Genomic DNA, 24,996 nt, shown 5'->3' with positions numbered 1-24,996 from the left:
TATTTTTAAATATATATAAACAATTCAGTATAAACTCAATAATAATTATTTATTTATTAGGCTTTTGTTGATACCAGTTTTTTTTTTTGTCAAACGTAAAATATAATAGAAATAAAGAAGAAAATATGAGTATTTTTATGAAGGTAAAAGTACGTGCATCAATCAATAAATTTAATTGTTACGAACACCTAATTTTATTACAGTAGGTTTGTCATAATAAATTATTGTTATTATAGTAGACTGTATGACAATTTGTTTTTTTTTAAATAATATAGATAAAATTGAAAAATGACTTATAAATGACTACATTAATTCTACCTTGCATTTGAAAAACTGATTTTTGAATTAATTAAATAAATGAACGATTGGATCATGAATTATTAAACACATTATTTCAACATTATTCTGTGCTCAGGTGAGCGGAGCAAAACGTTTGCACACGTCATATTATTTTAAATGATTATGATTAATGTAAAAACAATCAATTAATATTTTGCAATGTAACAATAAAATTACTTACTGTCCTTCCTAATGCGGTTTAGAATAAAATAAATCTAGATCGTACGTTATGTTATTGATGCTACAAAATAATTACTGAATCCTCATTTATTCTTTTATAAACACTATTTCACGAAAGTAAGGAATGAATAGCCATTACAATAATTATCATAACATTTTGATTCCTATGTATAAGAAAATATTGAATTGTTGATCATTGATAAAGTCTTTAATCCCTTATAAATATAACTTTTTAATAATAATTTTTTATTTTAAGTAATTTATATTATTAAATAATAATAATAATTATTATTATTATTTTAATAATTATTATTTTTAGTAATTTTTTAATAATTATTTTTTCTTAATGATTAAAACAATTAATGTATAAAGTTTTTAATATTTCTATCTTTAATATACAGTTAATATTTTATTTTATCTACCAATCCGTCCAATCCTACATTAAATTAAACTTTTATTTTTAACATTGGATAATAACCATTTGAATAAATTTATTCTAGGCTATATATTGATGATTTTTCATTAAAAATGTTTATTATTTTGAAATCTGCTTACTTGATTGTTTTGCATAATTATGTAAAAAAAAAAATTGATACAATATAAATGTATTAAACGCTATTAGAAACGCTTTATCCAAAGATAAGTATCAGCAAATAGAAAATGTGACAATTTAAATTCAAATTAATCATTGTTTTTCTTTTCCTAAACTTTATCTGAATTTTTAATATATACAAGTATTATTTATTTTAAATATAATGAACCAAACTCATGAGACACTTTATTTATTTTGATGTGTAATGTATTAAATAAATAAATCATATTAACCCAAAATTATATATACTATTGAATAAAAAACGTGCTATTGATATAAAACATACTTATTGCTTATATATAATAAATATCTCTGTGTAATTTGTTTTTAAATCAACTTAATTGCTGAAAATTAAGTTTTTATTGAGTATCAACACTTTAGAACTAAACTTATATTTTTAGGCCCAAGAGTGGTTCAATGTTATTATACAGCAGGAAGAAAGTGCGGTACAGACGCGATGGATATTGTTGGAAAAAAAGAAAAGACGGCAAGACTACTCGCGAAGATCACATGAAGTTGAAAGTCCAAGGAACTGAGGTTAGTGTAATATTTTATGCCATTTTGATATTAGAATGAATATGACAGATATAAACTTCCATCAAATTAATAAACGTCATGGAGTGAAATTTATCACAAATCATCAATTATTGAATAATGCATATCGCATTTTAATGTAAATACCACTAAAATATAATGGATTTATTCTCTTTTTCTTCTTCTTAACGAATTTTAAAGACATTTATATTATGCTATTTATTTTACTTATTCCGATGTATATTTTATTGGGTACCTAAATTAAAAAAATAACCCATGATTTTATGTGTATAAATAAAATAATAAAGTGCATGACTTAAAATTTACTCGATTAGTCATTCATTATTTTATGTTTAAGTTGTCATAACGGTGATATATAATTCAATATTTTTTTTAGCCACAATAAATTTTAATTTCCGTCATAAAGTTGAGTATTATTCACCTTTGTGTAAACAATAAACTTTTGATTGTCTATATTATATAATAAATATATGGCTGTACGGACTACCAATTTTTCAAGAGATTTATTAAAAATCTAAATGAGCACATGATATACGGCTTATGTCATACAATGTTAAATAAAAGTAATAATAACTTACTAATAGTATACACTAGTAATAATATACTAGGTATAATAATATTAGTTACACTTTATAATTTTAGTTATTTAAAGGTCAACTTTACAAGAAACAAATGCACAAAAATAGTTTGTTAGGTATTATTATTTAGTCAATGTTCTATAGATTCTAACCAAAGCAAAGGAGGTAGTTGTTATAAAACGTATTGTTTGTTTGATTTATTTTTAAACAATTTTTTAATCTCAAAAAAACGTAATACAATCGTTTTACAATTTTTTGATATTTTCAATAAATACTATAAAGAAAACACTATTGTAAATAGTACAATCACGATTTCATCAAATGATTCATAATTAATATTGTAATTAAAAGATTTAATATTATACGACGCTGATGATTAAATGTTCTCTGTTTAAATGTTTTCTGAAATGTTAGAATACTTATAGAAATTTTAAATTGTTAGATTTTTAAACTCTAAATCACATTATGTTTATTCTTACTTTTTCTCTTGTGATTTAATTTAACATATCGAATACATAACAAACATTAATATATTATAGTCATGATATTTCTATCACACTGAGATCCGCTCGAAATCGTTTTATTGACTGCTTTAAATGTAATACATCTATAAGAATGATCTGATCAATGACGATGATGTACACATTCAAAACCTACTATACAGCAGATGAACGAACTCTCTGCTTGTTATTTATTATTATTCGTTTTTGTACGGAATTCCATTGTTATTCATCGTTATGATGTATAATAATATACATACATATATATTATATAATACATCCTACATTTTGTGAATTCGTAAACTTGCGCTCTGAAATATCCAATACCCGTATAGTATATAAATTATATTATAGTGGACAATTTTCATCTTTTTTTCCCATGTTGTGAATATAGGTATCGTGCAAGTGGCGCGTCTAGTCCCTGGTGACCTTCCCAAACGTATATACCTACACCGCACATTTTTCGTCATTTTAAATGCACAATCATATTTCTACGCGTCTAATAAATAATTTTTAGAATGACAAGTGTGCGCCGTTTGAATACACACACGTTTTACGAATAGTCGAGCAATAAATAATACGATTTTGATCACAATGTAAGAGGCGACATATCCCAGAAGGCATGATGTCATGAGTCAAACATAATTTATCAGCACTTGACGTTTTGAACTTACTTTTGCCAAAAAAAAAAAAAATAAAATAAAATAGAAATCCTTTCAAACATTATATTAACCGTTGTTGAACGTTTAAATATTATATGACCGCATGACGTGTACAACAGCATGTCTATAGTAGTAAGAAAGAACAAAATAATAATGTTGTCTTGTTTTCTTAATCTTAAAATATAATTTTACCCGGAACTTAAAGTAAAAGAAAAAGTTTTTAAGACTTTTAAATCTCAACTATATCTTTTAAACGAACTCAAAGAAACTATTTTATGCGGGAACTAATGGAACATTTATTAATCTGTTACTATTATAATATTAAGTAATGATAAAAGCTCTTCTTTTTATTTTACTTGCGTTGGAAAAACAAGTTTTAAAAGTTATAATACAATATGTATTCATTCGAATAACGAACTTGATAAACATTATTATTTTAACGAATAAGTTGTATAAAAGGTATATGTATTAATTGCATATAAATGTTGGTATAGCATTAAATAGCAAACATAATATTTAACACACTTATAATTTTCTGCATATAAATACTTAATTAAAACGATTGTATACTTTTGTAAACGTAATTTTGTATATTGTCCAACTCATTATTCTTGTCCAAAAGTCAATGTTGTATATATTTTACCATAGAATTGTTTCCCCACAAGTTTGATGAAAATATTTACAAAGCCGATGGCATGTTTCATATATATTTTAATTTCTGTAAAACCTTCGGTAGATTTATGAATAGTACTTAATTACTGAAATACACGCAGTGTATTTTTATTTCGGTTGAAGTTTTTATCAAAGACTGATTATGGAATCACGAGGGCGATTCGTCTCTTCCACACAATCACACTAACCAATATGAATTGGCTTGCACGTTAATATATGTATTTATGAGATACGATTCCATTGATTTGTTATACTCCAAACACAATTAATACTTTAATTAATACAATTAAATATTTTTATATTTAACTATTATATTTTGTAAATTGAAAATATAAACTTATTTGGTAGGTGTAATTATATTTTGAATATTTTCAATCGTATTCTTCAAAAAAAAAAAAATATTTGAGCATAGAGTATAAGTACTTGTATAAATTAATAAAGATAATAAAAAACAATAAATGAAAAATTAATCAACAATTAACCTAATAATATATTCAATAGGTAATTGGATATTTTTTTAGTAAAAAATATAAAACTAATCTTTTTTGGAAACTGGATGGGAATTTGCGTCCACAATATATTTCGCAGTTTAACATTTTGTTATTGTTATTAAAAGTGAATATTACAAAATATATTGTATTGACTTTTACTTATCTTTATAAATACACTCACACGAAATAGGTTAATAAGGGAATAGAACCATATCTGTCGGGTATTTATTTATTTATTTATTAAATACTTACATACGGTCTACGAAAAGGCCAAAAGCCAAACTAATACTCGGGAAACATCGGGTCGGAACAGCTAATAAATTATACTTATAAGTCAAAAAATATACAAATGTTCTAAAGTCTATTATACATTATTGTAAAAATCTAAGTAAACAGTTAACTACTTTTTTTCGTTAATCGTATATCTCTATAGGATGTGAAATCAGTTTTATTAAAAATTAAAAATTATGCACATATATTATATTTATTTGCTTTTATTCAAATAAAAAATTAAAAATACAATATTTGAAAAATAAAAACAATTTTAATTTATATTGGATTCTCGTTGTCATCAAAAAATGGCTACCATGTACTTTTTGATGTTATCAAAGGCAAAGGACGCTGATTGGGTTGTGAAACTTTTTTTTGTATTGACTGAAGAACCGTCTACAGAAGTTATAGAATATAGGCACAAACTTCAAAGCTTCTAAATCCTAATTCAGTAGGGCTGAGCTCGTAGCAAGTTTATGAATTGCAGCCATAGTGAACTTTAAAATATTATACCCGCACTCCTTTCCACTTGCATTATTACCAAGTTATAAGCATTTTTCTTCTGATTATTTCCCTCATTTTCACAAATAATGGATAATGTAAAAAAATATATGTAGGTACCTACCTAACTATACCTAATGACTAATTTTCAGCTCAAATATGAAAAAAATACAGTATGGATCATATTGCGAGAAATAGTCAGTAAGGAACTTCAACCATATATTACCTATACATATATAATTATAAACAAATTCGAACTTACTAAATCATATACTGTAATAAAATAATATTAACAATCGAAATGTACTTATATAACAATAAATAATGTATAGAATCTATTAAATCTATATTAAAGATTAAATATATATATTAAAATTATGTATGACAATTTCACGGTTATATTTAGATTAAATCATTATATTTTTTATAAATTTTCAAGATCTTAACGTGATAACTGTTGCTTCAGATTTTTTGTATACCTAGTTTCATTGTAAGTCATTTGTACAGTTTTACAAGATTTTTCAAGGAATTAAAATTCTCTGAGTCTTAAACGAGCACATAAAATCGACTATGGTTTAAAGAAGAAAATAAATAAAATATTGTTATTTATTATCTATAATATTATGTTGTAGAGTGTAGACTAAAACATTATTGGTTATATACGTTGGACGGCAAGCGTATAGGCAATTTCGGTACATGAGTGTGTAGGTCGCTTTAGAGTTTTCATAATGAATCCAGTCATAGATTGAGTTGGTATATTATTAGAAACGACATTTTGACGTTGAACGAATTTTAATATAAATAAACGACTTGTTAAAAAGGTATAGTACAATATTCCTATTTTATTCTGACTAACAGCAATTAATGATAATTATTACGTTATCGATCTATGTGGTGTGTGTGTGTGTAAATGATAGACACAGCCAACAAGAGCCGAATTGCCAATTTATATTATAGACAAAGAATTGTAGAATTGTTCAAATCAAGTTGGAAATTAATAATAATTCATTGTATATAATATATGTATCTATGAATATCAGTCACCTAATTTTACAGAAAAATTGCATTCGATCGATTATTGTCCCTGCTTAAAATCAAATGTCGTTTTTGGTTTTACTCAAAGCTAAGCGTTAACTTCATACTAAATTGTATTAGAATTGTCCGGAAATAATATATGATACTGACACTTTAGAACAAAAATTTGGATTTATTTTTGCAAACGTTATTAGACTACACTATACGAACACCATTATCCAAGTGGAGTGGTTATGCTTTCGTTTTTAACTGTATTCTCTGAAAGTTTTGACATAATTGTGTGGTCAAATCATTTTTTCTTGGGGTGCAAAGAGGACATATCGAGCACAAAAATGTCATCGTAAATTACGAAGCTACGACAATATTGCGTTCGACCGTCTGGGATTACTAGACGGAGAATTGAAAGCGACAGAAAATAATGTTATTTATTTCTGATCTAGAAAAATGTCTGTTAATTGTAATGTTAGATTAAAGACCTATCAAACGAATATAGTATTCCGCAATCTACATTTCAATAAAATAATATGGTATTTTTAGGTACACCGCGATGTTATTTTTTAATTCAAAATGCAGCAGGGAGAAAGCTATAACATATTATTATAGTTTATTTAACAATAAATTTTTGTACTTTGGAAAACCCGCAGCTCTTTTGGATCTAGAACAATTTATTGATTTTAAATACGATTGAAAATCATTGGTGTTGTTTGAGAAGATTGAAAAATTGAAATTACCATTCATGACAAAGGCGGTTCAACACATATTTTGTACAACTTTGAAAATCTGATAAATCTTTAAAAAATAATATCGTATAAATATACATAGGTATATGTACTAGAAACTTGGAATATTTATCACATTATATTAATATACAAAATATTATGTGCTAAAATTTAGATATTAACATATTGAAAACTATGTTAATATTAAACTTTTTAAATATTATCGTTTCTATTTCCTAATGAATATAATATTTGGCTTACTTAACATGTGCATACATTTTGAAAACATGTTTTCTCGGCGGGTTAATGTACCCACGGGGAATAACTCAAAACTCACACCCCAAATTTGAATTGTATAATAGTGTACGCTGTGATACTGCGAGTACAAAACAGTCGTACTTTTGCCCACCGATATAATATATAGTAATGTGATTGGAACCGTACTGCAACCTCAGCAGTCCATACTAAACCGCAGTCGTAATAATTCATACATTTCTGAACCGTCAACGTATATTATAATATATCCGTCATTGTGAATCGAAAGCATATAATAGATTAATTACCTATCGATGTGAAACATTCGATGATACGATGTCGAACGCGATTCGTACGAACTCTTATATATTATTGTGCAACTATATGTGCACTGTTATACTAATATAATATAGAAATATTCATTTAAATATTTATTAAAATATATTTTAAAGTTTTAAACAACAGATATTATTGATAATTGGAAATGATTTATTAATGTGTGTATAATATAAACTGATTTCAAGTTATATTATCATTATAACTTTTATTCCACTTAAGACATAACATGAACAATATTTAAATATAAATTATCTTACTTGGTACTCAATACAGTATTTTTTTGTTACAACATTTTATTTTATTAAGGTTATTAATTTTAACATCCCAATACAGTTATATTGCATAAGTAAAGTGTATAAGAATGGCATGAGATGGGTCAATTTTGTGTTTTTTTTATTTCATTAGGTTATTCATTTATTGAACATGTAAAAAATACATATTACATGTAGCGAAAATACTATTTATTGGTTAGTAAATTTATTTTTTTCCAAATTGATAATTGATTATAATTTCCTAAAACCGATATTTAAAAATTAAAATTAAAATCAAAAATATTAAAACCCGGTATCTAAAATTAAAACAAAAAACCATATTTTACTAAAACCGATATTTAAAAATTGAAATCAAAATTGAAAAAATTAAAAAACCGGTGTACAAAATCGAAACCGAAATTTTTTCAATCGGTTTTAAGCCCTGTTATACACTATACATATAGGTGATTCACCTAGGATATTCATCCCCATTTTTTCATTCAATAATTCATAATATAATAATTTAATTTATTCTGTGACGATACAATCTTCTATTTTTTCAAATGAGAACTGAAATATGCGTTATTAAAAAAATAAAAAAGAGGGGGCAATAATATTGCTCGGTGAATCACCCAGTAAAATATAGCTGAACGTCGTGAGAACGAAACAACGGTATTGTAATTATTTTTATAATTATTGTACAAACGCAAGACGGTTTTTGTATAATAAAATAAAGCTGGCTAAGATATTTTTGTTGCATACAGCAAATACATTCGAAAAATATTTTTCCAATCTACTATTACACAGTGACGGAGGTTTCGCATTTTACATCACCATCAATATTGGACAAGATAACTTCATTTTGAACACTTGTTAATGGTGTTTGTGTATGTATTAACTTTAATCTCTGTTAAAATCGTATGCAGATTGCTACCATCGTCAGTCTTAATAGGCTAATGCAGTATGCGTGACTGTAAACGACATAATATTGGTCGGAAAATATTGTTTTGGTCATAATTAATATTAACAATTTAGTTGCGCGGAAATTGAACGTTTTGACGTCTTTCTTCGTCCTATAGAAACAATATCTCACTGTTTTCACATATCTTTCAAACGGTCATGCCACAGTTTAATTTAATCACGGTCGTTTTTATTTAAATTATATATTATATTTATTTATACTTATTTTATACCAGCATACTTTATTTTAACTTCGATAACTATCCCATACCTACTATCATTATTATGTCGACAATATATATTATTATTATAATACACATTCGCAGTCAACAATAATTTCACTGTACGCAAAAATAACTCTCATTGTCCGTACCGAACGTCTTGTCGGAAAATGTAAATGTCTCGTTGACGTTTTTCTTTCTTTCGTTTTTTACGTGACGTGCACCCCTTACAACCACTTCTGCACCACACCACACCGTCCAATCCCCCTTGCGTACACCCACCGAGACAGCCTATATATACCCTACGGTTTATCTCAATCTCTGTATACCGTACGTGCAGACAGTCGGCCAGACGACCGGACGTGCGACATTTTTCAATTATTGTTTATGTTTCGTACAAAGCGTACGTAGGTATAATATATATATATATATATATACATCCCAATAAATAATAATATATTATGAATTATGATAAATATGATGATGATAGAATCATTATTATTGTTACTATTATTTTACATATGTAGTCACGATTTTCCATTTGACGTCGACTTGGAAGGCGATAACTGCCTACAACCAAACTAATAACATTTTATTTATCACGATTATTTATAATGTGACAACAAATTATATTACATCGTCGAACATAATTGAAGTCATCCCACATAACTCCATTGTTCTCCAACCCTTTGCAACAGCAATATAGAGATAGATGACAGACAATTTTAATTTATTTTTTCACATTACAACGAATAATGTCCGCTTATTATATTATTTTTATAATAATATTTTAATACTGTAACTATGGTAAAGCGATAAAATGATGATGAATTTCCAAACAAATACTATACTTGTAATAATACAGCTTTAGTATCATCGTTATTTATAAGGGCACATGCCCATTGCCCTATCGACTAGTCACATATTTTTCAACATATTTTTTATTCTTTTCTATAATCTATTATACCTTATAATTATAGATTTCATCTTATTAGCCATTTAATAAATTCACATTTTATTAATTAATATACCTACTAATAAGTAATAAGTATTTAAAATAAATTGTCAATGTTTTTAAAATAATTAGTTAAAATAAATGGGTATAACTATTGAGTTTTAAATAATATTAGTAGGTATCGTATAATTATTGCTGTTTATGTTTTTTCATATATTTATTTTATGTATTTCATATAATATAATTTATAATTTGTTCAGTGTATAATTTTACATAATAGCGCATTCTTAACTCTATATAATATTCGATGTATTTGATTATAAGTTTAATTAATGAACCATCAATTAACCTTTGGTAGTCTGGTTGTCAAAAATATCTTGAGCTAGATTGTGATCTATCAGTTTGTATGTTGTATATTGACGAGTCTGTACTCAGTTAATTTAATGATTTTATGTGTAATTTTTTTCTTGATATTTTTATACGATAATATAATGCTCGTATTAATTTTCAATATATTATATTCAGCAGTTAAACATATTTTATTTAAATCTTATGAAAAATGTATTAATTAGACCTTAGATTTTAATAACAATGTATCTAAATCAATATCTAAGATCAAATTAAGACATTGAAATAAATGTGCGAATAGTCGCTGGTATATGCGCAGTAAAGGCTACTCGCCAAGTAATTTGTCGCTAACGTGTACATTAAAATATTGAGCGGTGACTGTGGCTCCATCCATTGTATATGATCTAATATTTAACTAAAACACTGTTTTTGTTTATTATCGTCAAATATCTTATCCTAAAATTATTCAAAATTATTAATTATTTTAATATTTTTCCTTATTATGGACCCTAGAATACGATTGTCAGTTTAAACCAGAGACACAGGGCAATATTATAATGAAACAATTCTATTGTCCATTAAACTATATTGAATAACTGAATGATATTATGTAAGTGTTTTTTTTTTTTTTTTTTTTGAAATTGATTTGTTATCATAATATTTTTATATAGATAAAAAAATACTATAAAAACATACTATCTGTTTGAGCAGGTGCCTACTATTAAGTCATAACCAAAATAATTTAAATTTTTCATTTTATCAACTGTTTGCTAGAGTGTCCGATTCAACTTGTGGTTAATAGATAGCACTTCAGCTTTTTTATTATGATACAAATTGCATAGGTACTCTTATATAATACGTATGTTTTTAACATGCTAATAAACTATAGTATAACTAGGTAACAAAAGTTAACACGTTATACATTACAAACCGGAAGCTAAGCTTGAAGATTATAATTTTGTTTTGAAAGCTAAAACCCAACTTTTACTGGATTTGGATTAGATAATATAAATATACAGGAAGATCTTACAAGCATGCTCAGACCCTTTTTTCTTCAATAACATGATTATTCAAAATATAATTTTTGTAATTTTTAAATAGATTAAAAGATCATGTTTTCAATTTTTTTAAAGTATCCTGTGGTGAGTTATACTTCTCCTTAGGAAACTATCTGAGAACTCTCCCTTTCTATTATAATTTATTTGGCGAAACATTTTTCTGAAAATGTTGATTTATCAAAATCAAAATTTTTTTAACGACTAGTTTTTTAATTATTTAACTTTGAGTATGTTAAGAATAATAGATTCATTATAATGGGAGTGAAATATATGTGAGCTTTAGTGAGTTGAACATTTTATTAATTCATGTTAATACATCTATTTTATATTTTTGTAAAAACTATTTTTAACAACTATCATTTTACTATAAATATTTTAATAACTGAAAAAATATGTTTGAATTTTATAACCAAGGTACACCATAACGTTTTTGACAAATATTCACTAAATAAATTAAAGTAAAAAAGGAGGTTGTCATTTGTTAAAACAAAAGTTTATATACACGACATTATTTTAATAGTAACAAAAAATTTCAAAAATTTCTAATGTCTTAAGTTATATTTAAAAATTCTAAAAATTTTAATTTATATAAATAAATTAATAATTAATGTAAGACACATAATAAACATGGTTGGTGAATCACTCTGTAGTAAAGTATTTACCTTGAATCCGAATATCCTGTGGCTTGTGTGCCTGCGCCCGTGCACGAGGACTCTAAACGAAGAAAAAATGATGTTCTTCGCCAGAACGAATTCCTATAATTACGCCAAGACACTGCTCAGGTTTCTTGGACAACTCTAAACTCAGAGTTTAAACTTTAAGATTAAATGTCGTACTTTGTGGGGTCTACAGGGATTTAACGCTTCACCCAAACATGCCACTATATGCGATGTCATGGTGAGCGAGTGTAACCCATTCACATCTCAAGCATGTTTCGGATGCGCTTCATGTCAATTCCTGTCCGTCTCGTGACCCGTATCTAATTAAAATTACTCCAATTTTACGTACAATGATTTCGAAGACGCCAATTACGATTTTCTTGCGATGGACTTTCGCGAACGCGACCAACCGGAACCGACGGTCGCCGGAACACCTAGCAAGATAATAATATAAGTACCCTTACACGTCGCGCGTTCACCGAAATTTAATTGCCCGTAAAAGTTGTTTACGACTAGGCAGTGCATTTTGTAATTTCCTGTTCAGACTAAGTTGTTATAAAATATGATAGCTTTTTTTTTTTATTATTATTAAACTTTTTACCTTTAGACAAATTCGTTTATTCTACTCGTTAAAAAAACACTTTTTTTTAATATCAAGCCGAACCAAATATACATTATACAACCACTATTTTAATACTTATTTAATCTTATTAAATTATTTAAAATTATCTTATTTATGATTAAGTTTATTAGAATACAAAATATAATTTTTTTTCCACAAAAACATTAAAAAAATAATAGTATATAGACATTAGACACACGTACAGTGCTATGTTCAATATTCTTGTTTAGACCCTCACAGTATAAATTATGTAATATATATTTCTACAGCTTAGGCTCCAGTATAAATGTTTAAATTTAAAGACTAAAATAAAACCTTGATTTATTATTATCTAAGGAACTAAACATATATGTAACCTACGACAACGTAGTCCTTGAATTTGTGTAGCTTAATGCAAAATGATTGCGAAGTATAATACAAATGTCTATTTAAAGTAGTCTTTAAAATATTATCAAATTTTTACTTTATTCAATTGAATTATACTAACAAATATCAAAAAAATTAAATCTTATAATATTCTTCCGTAAAAGCAAAAAATAGTTTAGTTTTTTAATTATGACATTATTACACAAAAAATTAATATCGTCTAATATAGAGATAACACCGTATTTCTACGAAGAAAATTATTGATAGAAGTAGTCCATGGCATAAAAAAAAGCCTTGGAGATTTCTAAAGGTATTATATTAAACCACGTTCAGTTTTAATGTCCTATCATTGTAACCCCATCATCATATATTTAACCATGACATTCATATTTACTATAAGGTGTTTATTATATTAAGCGTAGGTACCTTTATCGCCTTTTATTAATAAAAAATCCCTCCGTTATCTATCCATGAAATACTTTTAAATGTTATATAATAATATATAATGTTTGAAAACAATTCGTCTTCTTTACGTACTTGAGACCCTAAGTCTAAATTAAAAAACCGTGCTAAGTTAGGGCCTTGCTTCCCCTTCCATTAAAGACACAGCGATCAACGCTAAATCAATACGATTGGTATGCAAGCTTATCATTTCATACACATTATGACAGTGAGTTTTTTGATTGTTATTATTATTCACGTACTTAACTCGCCCATCTTACTCTATAAATTTGATGACATAATACTTACTTTTGACGCGAGCAATCGACAATAATCGTTTGCAATAAGACGACTTAAACTATTTTTTTTTTTTACTTTTTTTTATTTACACACAAAAAACTATTGGAACAATATGGCTTTAGTTTATGGTATATTATTTATTTATTTCTATCATATTATAATAATACAATGATGCAATTGTTCATTTGTGACCTGCATGCCAAATCGAACTACACGTTGGAACAATAATACATGAACAATAACGTAGAGCCATGTCAATGAAAGAAGCCGAGATTTATTTTTTTCACTTTGTTTATTTTACTCGTCTTATTCTTTTTTGTTTACGGGTAAAAAAATGTTTCTTGGATAACTATCCCCATCCCATCCTTACCAATCGAAATTATATAATATAAATACATATTTTTTTTTCAGTGCATTTACGGGTGCTATGTACATTCAGCTATACTTCCAACATTTCACAGAAGATGTTATTGGTTATTGCAAGTGAGTACTCACCGTTCATATAATATGAACAAAATAAATGACAACTATACAATTATTCTTTAATAAAATGTTTTAAAACAAGTCCAAGTTCATAGAGTAATTACAAGAAACACGTCGATTTCCTTAATAAAAATATAACTGCAGACATTACTTTAATTTTAAGAGAACCTGTTTATGTTATACATAATATTTATATTTTTCAAAATTCACATATAAATGCCCATAGATACATCTTAATGAACATTTTATGTACAGTTTACTGTACTCCTAAGAAAATACTGCAAAATTGGAAAATTTCTATTTTTTTTTTCGGTAAAGTAGTATCAAAATCAATAGATCATAATTGATTTTAGAATACATATTATGTGATACAAAAACCCCTGCGCTTTGAATTTCATTGAGTTTTTAAAATATTATGGAATACGATAATTCTACATTTATACGGCTATTAAAATGTGCGAAATAAATAGGAAGTACTCTAGACATATTTTATTTCAATAATAAATTGTATATACTTATCGATTAGCTATGACAAAGCGTGTTAAAAATATAAGTTCTTATAAATCATATAAAATATTTTTTTTATAGTTCTGAAACCATAGAAATTAAAAATGAAAACTCAAACGCGCGCGTCAATGATGATGCATTTTTTTATAATGTATACAACTATATCGAATTATAATAATAATATGTATCTACTTCCGATTTTCGACAGAATCCTGATATGGTGTTGGTGCACTATTTAAATGTACCGTATCCGGATGACAACAAATTGTCGGTGATTTCGCCGAGCCTCGCGCTGTGGGCTGATCGTAAAGAGTGGACGAAAGACGAATTACTATCTCAGTTGAAACCTATGTGTAAGTGGCCCTAAGAATTGAAATTTTTTCACATATTGACTAACTTATAGAATTATTTCTCCTTAGTGTAAAAAAATATCTTTTGTTTGTTTTTTTTTTCAGTTTACGAGGAAGACCCTGACCTTAGCAACGAAATGGAAGTATCGGTAAGTACTTGTAGTGCTTCAAACAAAATTAAATTGGGTCAACGAGCCCGTTTAAAATATAATAAACACCTCTCGTCACGATACATTGTAACTGAACTTATGAAATATTTGAATGTACTCGTATATATATTTTATTTCTAAAATAGTACATAAAGAATACATTTTAATTATTATAATTATATTGAAATGTATACAAATTTCCATAGTTAAATTTTCATGAACATTTAAAAGTATATACAATATATATGTATAAATACGTACAGTAAATTATTGATATCATGCATCACAAATAAATCATACAAAATTGTAAAAATCGCATAATTTTGGTTTTTTATCGACATAAACGAAACAACTATTCCGCGGTTATCTGGTTATTATTTTTTAAATTAAAATTCTGCAGAAAAACTACACTAAAAATAATATTAATGATAATTTATTTAATTTATGTGTTCTATCTACTTAACCTAAATTTATGTAAATTGCTTAAACCGATCAAAATAAAATAGTAACATTTTTAAACAGAAAAATGTTGTATGTTTATGACCTGTTTATTTGAATATGTATTTAATTTCAAAATATTTATTTATATTTAAAATATAATGTCATTCGTAAAACTGTATGAAATTATCCATTTCCTGTTTAATTGTTTTAATTTTAAATTGAATAATTTTTAAACAATAAATAACAACCATCCTGTTCAATTATTAATAATAAAAAAAAAAGGTTTTCTGTAAACGCATGGTTTATTATTAACGAATCTCAATTATGGACAGCGACGCTAATAGTACGGTTACATTAAACTAAAAAAAAAACGATTAGTATTGCATTTGAAAAACTATTACCTATTAACAGACAGTTTGGAAAAGTTAACTTGGCGATCGTATATTTGTTTTCTAACTTTTAGTAAAGAATTATAATTGTAATACGCAATTTTAAAATAGTTGACAGATAAACAGAATATTTTATTTTAATACTCAATCCATAACAAAAAATTAAAATTAAATATTCTATACCTAATTAATTATAAATGTCAAAACAGAAAATACAAAAATAAATTAAAATAACCTTCTGAAATGAATAATGCTTATCAGACTTCTATTATTTTCACGAATTTATTTAACTACAACGATAATTTATTATTTTAATTTCACAACATTCTACAGCTAAATTTTTATTAAGTTATAATGATACTATTATAAATGTTCTTTCACACCCTTAACATCTCAATTAACTTGTTTAATTAAATTTCAAATTTTTTTTTCTACTTATTTCTCAATTTTTTTTTTAGAATTATCTTATAATCAATAGAAATAAATAATTTTTTTGTACAATTTATTATAAAATTATTAGTAATTATTGTTAGTTAACTATTAATTACAATTAATTAGGTAATAAATATTACTTCATCCATGAAATATTTTATAGAAATAATTACATAAAATACATGAATATATGTAGAAAAGACAAAATAGTATAAACTTTTAAATCAAAAAAACATAATGTACCCACTAGTGTAATACGTATAGATATTCAGTTGACAACATAAATAAAATCTTTTATTTTTATTAAAATAGAGAAAACGGTTAATGGTGCTAGTGCATATAATAAGAAAATCTTTTAAATATACCAAATGTCTAATTGTAAATATAATATCCTATTTAACATTTGATAAGCTAAAAAAAGTTTTTGGAGAAATAAAATTTAATCGTAAAACATGATATTAGGAGTTCAAATAACGAATTATTAGGTATATTATGTTGTAGAACAGGGGACACCAAATGACGGCCCGTGGGCCGCATTTGGCCCGTGGATGAATTTTAACCGGCCCGCAAACAAGGAGAGAAAATACCGATAATTTAATACGTAACCTAACCTAATCAGCATATTATAATAAATATTATGTACTTCAAATTTTTATGGCCCGCAAGAATTTTCCGAATTCTTAATGTGGCCTACGGAAAATATTAATTGGTGACCCCTGTTGTGGAATTTAGATGATAACACCGTATTTTCATTATTAAACATGGTAAAAATCAGTAGAAAAAAATATGTGCATTTTAAATTTTAATAATGATATTGGGTATTTGAATCAAGTTTTGGATATCTTTGATAATTTAGACAAACTATTTTAAATTTTAAACAATTATAGATGAAATATAAAATGTAAGTTTATGAAACTGTGAAACTTATTAGATTTAGTAAACGAATGATGAATTGAAATTTATCACATTATTAAATAAAATAAAGAAACAAGTAGTCTGTGAAACTGATAAACAGATGTTTACGACAAAATGCAATCAACTTCATTATACTGGTAGACAAACAAATTATCTATGTTTTATACTTGTATACAATACTTAACATGCAAATCACACAAAGTTGTCACATCAATTTTTTCAAACATAAAATATGGCTGTTCTACTGCATGCATATTTTCAACTTTTAATATTGCTTTTCAAAGTTATCATACATTTTTTTCATGATCTATGTTATTACCATACATTTTTAAGCCAGCGTTATCATGGTTCAATTTACGATAAATTTTCGTAGATTTTAAATCCCGCAAAAAAATCATGATTTAAATAAAATATATAATAATTTAGTTTGTTTAATATCATTAAAAACGTCATTATTTTATGATTTAAAAGAAAAAAAATGTAGTTATAAATTTAAAAACTATACTTATAGATAAATAATGTTGGTTCTTACTCGTATACTATAATTAGTACCTATATAATACAATACGATACTTTTTACTTCTTCATCATATTTGCATTCAACCAAGTACAGAAATTGTATACAGTTATTCAAGCTTTTCATTTCAAACTTCGGGTTAACATAAGTTTAATAAATAACAGACAATTTTGAAAAGACGAATACGTAAAAAAACCAATATTATACAAACATGTTATTCGGTTAGTTTTAAAAATAATCTACACGCATTTACATACATACAAATAATTAACCACTGTTATTTGAGTATTTGAGTACAGGTACTCAGGTAGTTGCCTTAGCTTATTCCAAATAATTATTTTGATGGTAAAAGGAAAACAATTTAATGATAATAGTTCATATCAGTAGTATACACACTCATTTATTAATGGTCTATAATGAATAATCTTTTTGTTAAGTATAACAATTTTACGAGTGAAATAGGTACATCTGAAAAGTTTTAAACATCCAATATCGATGAAACTTCAAACTATTCAATTGAGATCGGCTAGTTTATTCTAAATAGCTATTCAGTCAGATTATTACCGTGATTTCTGTACGAACCCAGTATTTGCAATCTCGTAATGATTCAAATCTGGTTTACTATAAAGCTTGATGTGTAAAGTAAAATAGTACCAACTGTAATTACACTGTTATCCTTTGAAAACATGACCTCAATAATATTATATGGGATGGATCACGGAGGATTTATTGATTTCCTGTATTAAAGGTTAAATATGAAAACGGGGAAACGCTACGAGCCACACTATATAATATTGTTTAGGATGCATAATATCATAATGTTATTTATGTGCATTTCACTCAAACAAATGCAACGAACTGATTCGTTATTATACTACGTTTCCCGGTAGACTGCCGAGTGCGTAGCTGCCATGGTCACCCAGCTAATGGAGTGGCAGAAGAATGCTAGGGCGACGCTACTCAGCCGAACTCTTGAATGCGGATGTCCGGACTCCACGTGTGCAGACGGACAATCGTGCTCGCGCCCGATCAGACGGATTTCGCCGTCGGATAGCAATCAGGTGCGTCCTTTAATAAATCATGTTGATACCGGTGGTTCGATAGTAAAAATTGTACATAGTAGCAATAATAATAATATTTATCATCACGGTTCGGAATTCAAAGCATTTAAAAAAACATAAAAATACAAAACAAAAGATATCTCAAAAATGTTAACCTACCTATTAAACTTGAAAGTAAAATAAAATATCCCCCCCCCCATCACACACACAAAGTTTTTCATCTTATAATGATAATGAAAATATCTACTAAGTAATTGCGCCTGTGTTCAGTGCTGAGTATATTTTTCCAAAACTATAAAAACCATTTCATGATTCTCGGTGAGATTATCGCCTAAACCGCATCGGACGTATAAAATAAACTAATAAACTATTGTAATAATAGAAGTAACGCGTTACTGCCGTATATTACATAGTGGATGGCTGTACATTTATTTCAAAAAAAAAAAAAATACAAAGAAAATGCTTTAAGTCCTGATCCCTAGTTATTTAAATAATAATAATATAATTCTATGATGTCCCTGTTGATTTGGATTGCTTACAACATGATGACAATACTCTGCAGGTGTCATCAACGACTGGGAATCGATCGCGTACCGGTACAATGTTACTCACAAACCACCACGTCAACTCGTCCAGGAATACGATGAACACATTAATGATCGCTAATCACGCTAATCATAAGGTATGCAAGACGATTAATTGTTATAGACCATTCCAATTGTATGATCGTGAAAAGTGAAACCACGATTTTGTTTACACAGATCACACAATTCCACGGGTACACAAATCGTTAAAATTTATCGTTAACATTAAAAGACACTAATCGAAATTTTTGTAGATTCTGATCGGAGCGATGAATGTATATTAATTTTACAACGCTATGCTGTGGATCTTTATTTTGTATCTACGAACATTACTTGTCGTAGAAATATACACAACAACATTTTAAAACGCAATATTTTTGACAAATATTAATTCGACCTACCGTATAACTAATAGGAAAATAAATGAGTACTCTAACAGCAATATATAAATACCTATATCATTATATATAGATTCTTAATAGACTAGCTGACAGATCGTTTTCGATTAGAATCGTTTTTCGTTTGCAATAATTTGTCATTGAATTCAAATGTAATACATATACATTACTTTGACTTTCTCATCAATAACATGGTACACTCGACACTTACTGTACAGCAAAGTGGTTACTTACTTCCCCCCTTTTTTCCAATTAACATTTATTAATATTAAAATAGATCATCCCAAAAATCTCGTTAACTTAAGATTCATTCTATAGTCATCGGCAAAATTTAGAAAAATTCACTTAGCGCATGTTTATTGAACTGAGCTCCTTTTATATTTTATGAACTTAAATATTAAAGAAATTATAGTATTATCTAATGCGTACATTAAAAAATACAAATTTAAATAGCAGGTACAAAGTGGGCCAACCTCCTTGAACACCTCAATGAACAATAACTTGTTGTCGAATTCCACAAGGGATTTTCGCAATCAACCACAACAACAGCAACCGCAACAACAACAAATAATTCTCAAGCACGATTGCGTAAGTACCTTATTCGGATCCATTATTTATACTCAGATCTCAAAATGGTGATAAGAAAATGTATAAATAAGCTCATTGCAGTGAAACGAGTGTTGTAAATATTTTCATAACTAAAAAAATCGTACCTATTTAATTTATACATTTTATTTTCGTGAAAAGCAAAAATAAAATGAAGAAAAATGTGAATTAAAATCTTTAAAAAAAAAATAATTGATTGCAATCCACTCAAAATTGTAAATTACATAATAGATATATATAATATATATATATACTCGTAATATGGAAACATTGATTAAAGCCACTTTTAAAGTATTTAAAAATACTTACTTTCTATTCGTGCAAAAATATTTTTTATATTTTAAAAATAAAAATCACTATAATATAGGCCAGTATTTTAACAAAAACAATTACCTATATTGATTAAATGTGTTCACATCGCGGTATAATTGAAAATTAATTTTTAAAAGTTTAAACAAATAATTAGAAATATATAGTTTATAGTATATTTTTATTTTTCATCGGTTACTTTTACCCTGTTAATAATATTTTTTCTTCGTATTTAAACGATCATCACAAAGTTAATTAAAATATAAAGTTCTATGATATCAATTGTTTCTTAACTATTCTCGACTGGGAACTTCAGTTTTGTTATTTGAGTATCTGCGCAAAAAAATTAAATAAAATGAAGTGTATTATTTTTTATTTATAGAGAGATAACAATCAAATATTAAACAACAGACAAGCATCAATCAACGTAACGGACAATAATCACATACCCACAACAATGATTTCATATAAACCACAAGGTTCAGACGAAGTGATTCACGTGTATACCGAAAAACAAACGTACCACACTTCACAAAATCAAGACGAGCACGCTGTACATCTGTTTCACGGACAAGATCACCTAAAACAACAGTCAGACCAAGTGAAATCGGAATTCTATGATGTCACATTAGATTTGTCCCACGATGACATACAACAGACGCTTTCAGCCAACATGCCCTTATCGTGTGCCAATGCTGATCAACTGTTACGGTAAAATCATAGTATTACTCGGACGAAAATCTACCAAGACGACTTAACAGATATTTAATGTTGTTATATCACAAAATATGTCAATACCACGACACATGTTACCTATTATCTATCCGTTTAAACTTTAAATATTAAAAATTCCAAACATTATAGGCAATATATTTTATTAATTAAATATTATAATGTAGGTTCGTAGCCAGAATATTTTTATGGTTGTTTTTATTTAATATTGAAATGGCTATTGAGGATCTACACCAATAATATTATCAAACATGAAATAGAACCATAATATACCAGTATATTTTGTAAATATCAGAAAAATAATATATTGTAAATGTATCAGTAAATATATTTTTTGTATAAATACGGTTGACAGGAGATAGGTGTTACAACACACAAAACACCATTATAATAATGCATTATATTATTATATAATTTTATTTTTTACAGGTTGGATGACGACCATAACAATAAAAACCTGGACGGCACCGGAGACGATGTATTTGTAAGTCTCGATGCGTTTGATATGCTTACTGACTTCCAAGAACTTGATATTCTAGAACATGCTACGCAAAATGCTTCAAGTATGCATCCGATGATGATCGGCATTGTCTACTGAGAGATAACTATTTTGTGTCAGTTTTGTAATAAAAATTTTAATATTTTTTCACAGATCTAGTTACGGAAATAGGAACAAACGCCGCGGATATGCAGCCACACGCGCAAACGCAATTAGATAATATGGACGTACTACAAATAACTGATTACTGTCCCGAATGGGCATTTCCGGAGGTTTGTGAAGGTTAAAATATATGTTAATAACTATTTAATTTAACCACATTCATTTTTAGGGAGGTGTTAAGGTATTAATTACAGGTCCTTGGTTTTCTTCCTCATCGTACACTGTTATGTTTGATACGATCACAGTTCCGAGCACTTTAATTCAAGGAGGTGTTTTACGATGCTACTGTCCAGGTAAATTATAACTTTTATTAAAATTAATAAATAAATTAACATACTAACATAAATAGAAAAACTAAATACCAGAAGGTAATAAGAAGAATAAGAAGAAAATATTAAGTTTATAATGAGAATATGAGAACAATTTATCCAATAAAAAAAAATAATTAAATTTTTGCTTTACCTTGAACATTTATAAATTGTTTAGCAATTCATTTATTTCTCTAGTTAAATGTAGTAACCTACAAAATATGCTTTGTTAAGTGATATTATATTATTTTTAATAAAACAAATATAATTTACAAAATTTTAAACTCCCTGGAATCAGAATATTATATTAACATAGTTATCAATAAAATTCTCAAAAATCGTATACACGCTCCCATTATTCTAAATACCTACTGAATCATTATTGCTATACTAAGACTCTCCTACATTCTATTTCGGTTATATGACAGAAAAGAAATTAACTTAAGATCCCTCAAATAAAGAATGTTTCTCAGCAGTTAATTGCATATAATTTACTCAATTTTGAACAATTTGGACCTAATATGTGAAAAAAATTCGATACTGATCAACCTAAATTATTTTATTTTGTACTATATAAGCGTTACATTCAGGTTCTCATAACTACAAATTTTCATAAACCAATTATAAATTTTAAATTAAATATATATGTAATATTTATAAATATTATAAATATCTTTAAGCAATCAAACACAGCATTCTAATGTATAGAATACATTACATTAAAAGAAAATATTATAAAGGCCTACAATTATTTTATTATATAGAATCAATAACCATCAAGTTTAATAATTTAAAAAAAACTCATTGCATTCTATCAGTTAGTGTCCATTAATCCCTCTCCTAGTATTCATTTTAAATATCATTTATAAAAAATGCATATTAATTAATAATTAAATCAAATTATGATTGATTTATTTTGTTAATTATTTTATAAAAATGATTATTGAATTACGCAAATTATTGTAAATTAATATTTATTGCTACAGATTACTTTTTAATTAGAAAACGTTTGCACAAATGTATTGTATGTTTATATGATTTTAATTTACTAATATAAAATGTTCGCAGTAATATTATTGCATTATCGAAACCGTTTCGAATTTTTAAAAGTATATCCAGCAAAGTTTTCATAACTTTATACACTTATTTAGAGTATTTTTATGTAGTTAATATGCGGTTCTAAATTTCGATGTCACAATATTTTTAGATAACTTTTTGGCAGAAGATACTTATTAAATATACAATTCATACTAGTCTACACTCTACAGTGTATTTTATTATACTAACTTATCTTATTCATTCATTGATTTTTGATTCTACAGTGAAGCTCTTGTTTAAATTGAATATCTTTTATCTATATAAAATATTGTTAGGATTAATATGCACAGACTGCCACGAATTATTTTCTTCTGTGACGTTAGTTCCAGTTCGTCAAATAAGATCCAATTTTATTCCATATTCCTTTTTTCTTTAGTAATTATTTATTGAATACGTCATTAAAATGGATTACAATTATTGTCTTTTAATAAATGTAATATTCGTTGGATCATAGCCACACAACATGCATCTTTTGAATATCATACCAACAGAATAGTATAATGAAAATAAATTAAATATTATATGTATTACAAGATATATATGTTTATCTTTTCCGTTTATCCGTGTAGTGCCAGTAATAAGGTTATATTTAAGCACACCTAACTAGAAAATTACTACAGTTGGGTTTTTAAATTTAAATCAAAGCGCTTTGACATGAAAGACGGAAAAAAGCTTCATCTTACACACAATCTACAAGATGTAATATATTTCCCTAAAAATATTTTATTCATTCAATTCCCTAGAAATATATTATCATGAAAAAGTAAATATAGACAATTTTAGTACATGTAATTTATGTTAGAATAAATACATTTAAGTCCGTATGTAATCTGTATCAAAAAAAAAAAAAAAACAAAACATTTAATTTACTGTACATCTAAATATTTTTGATAACCTGTACTAAAACAGAAAAATAAATAGTATAAAATTTAATTTGCACTACGATTTAAATTTTATTGGAATTTACCTAATACGTTTAAGTACTATTTCAAATCAGATACATGGATAACTAACATTAATTATTGCTATTTGACTGATTGACTTTTAAAATATCGATGATCGATCAATAAATTATAATATTCCAAAATGTTGCCTGTTTTACTATTAACTAGAATATTACTCATTTATTTTAAATAAATAATGTCATTTTATTTTGTTTAATGTCGCACAAATTACAACCTTAAAAA

General features: G+C 26.5%; 1 protein-coding gene across 17 annotated transcripts in view; it reads left to right on the top strand.

Moving 5' to 3' along the window:
* LOC114128469 (calmodulin-binding transcription activator 1) overlaps positions 1-24,996 on the top strand; it is a 117,506-nt gene that overhangs the window by 83,044 nt on the left and 9,466 nt on the right. For 9 of the 17 annotated variants that reach the window (XM_027992993.2, XM_050205929.1, XM_050205928.1 and 6 more), the window contains 11 exons: positions 1,513-1,648; positions 14,281-14,352; positions 15,068-15,212; positions 15,315-15,358; positions 18,943-19,113; positions 19,676-19,795; positions 20,549-20,683; positions 21,393-21,721; positions 22,172-22,305; positions 22,395-22,513; positions 22,573-22,696. In XM_027992993.2, coding sequence (XP_027848794.2) covers positions 1,513-1,648; positions 14,281-14,352; positions 15,068-15,212; positions 15,315-15,358; positions 18,943-19,113; positions 19,676-19,795; positions 20,549-20,683; positions 21,393-21,721; positions 22,172-22,305; positions 22,395-22,513; positions 22,573-22,696 — 1,529 coding nt within the window. Of the gene's footprint in view, positions 1-60; positions 207-275; positions 416-1,512; positions 1,649-14,280; positions 14,353-15,067; positions 15,213-15,314; positions 15,359-18,942; positions 19,114-19,675; positions 19,796-20,548; positions 20,684-21,392; positions 21,722-22,171; positions 22,306-22,394; positions 22,514-22,572; positions 22,697-24,996 lie in introns of all 17 variants that reach the window. The other 8 variants (XM_050205937.1, XM_050205934.1, XM_050205933.1 and 5 more) reach the window with 4 other exon arrangements.

The sequence above is a fragment of the Aphis gossypii genome, chromosome X (assembly GCF_020184175.1).
Source record: "Aphis gossypii isolate Hap1 chromosome X, ASM2018417v2, whole genome shotgun sequence".
NCBI classification, from domain to species: domain Eukaryota; kingdom Metazoa; phylum Arthropoda; class Insecta; order Hemiptera; family Aphididae; genus Aphis; species Aphis gossypii.
Note: the sequence above shows the minus strand (reverse complement) of the source record. Positions and strands in the feature narration are given on the sequence as shown.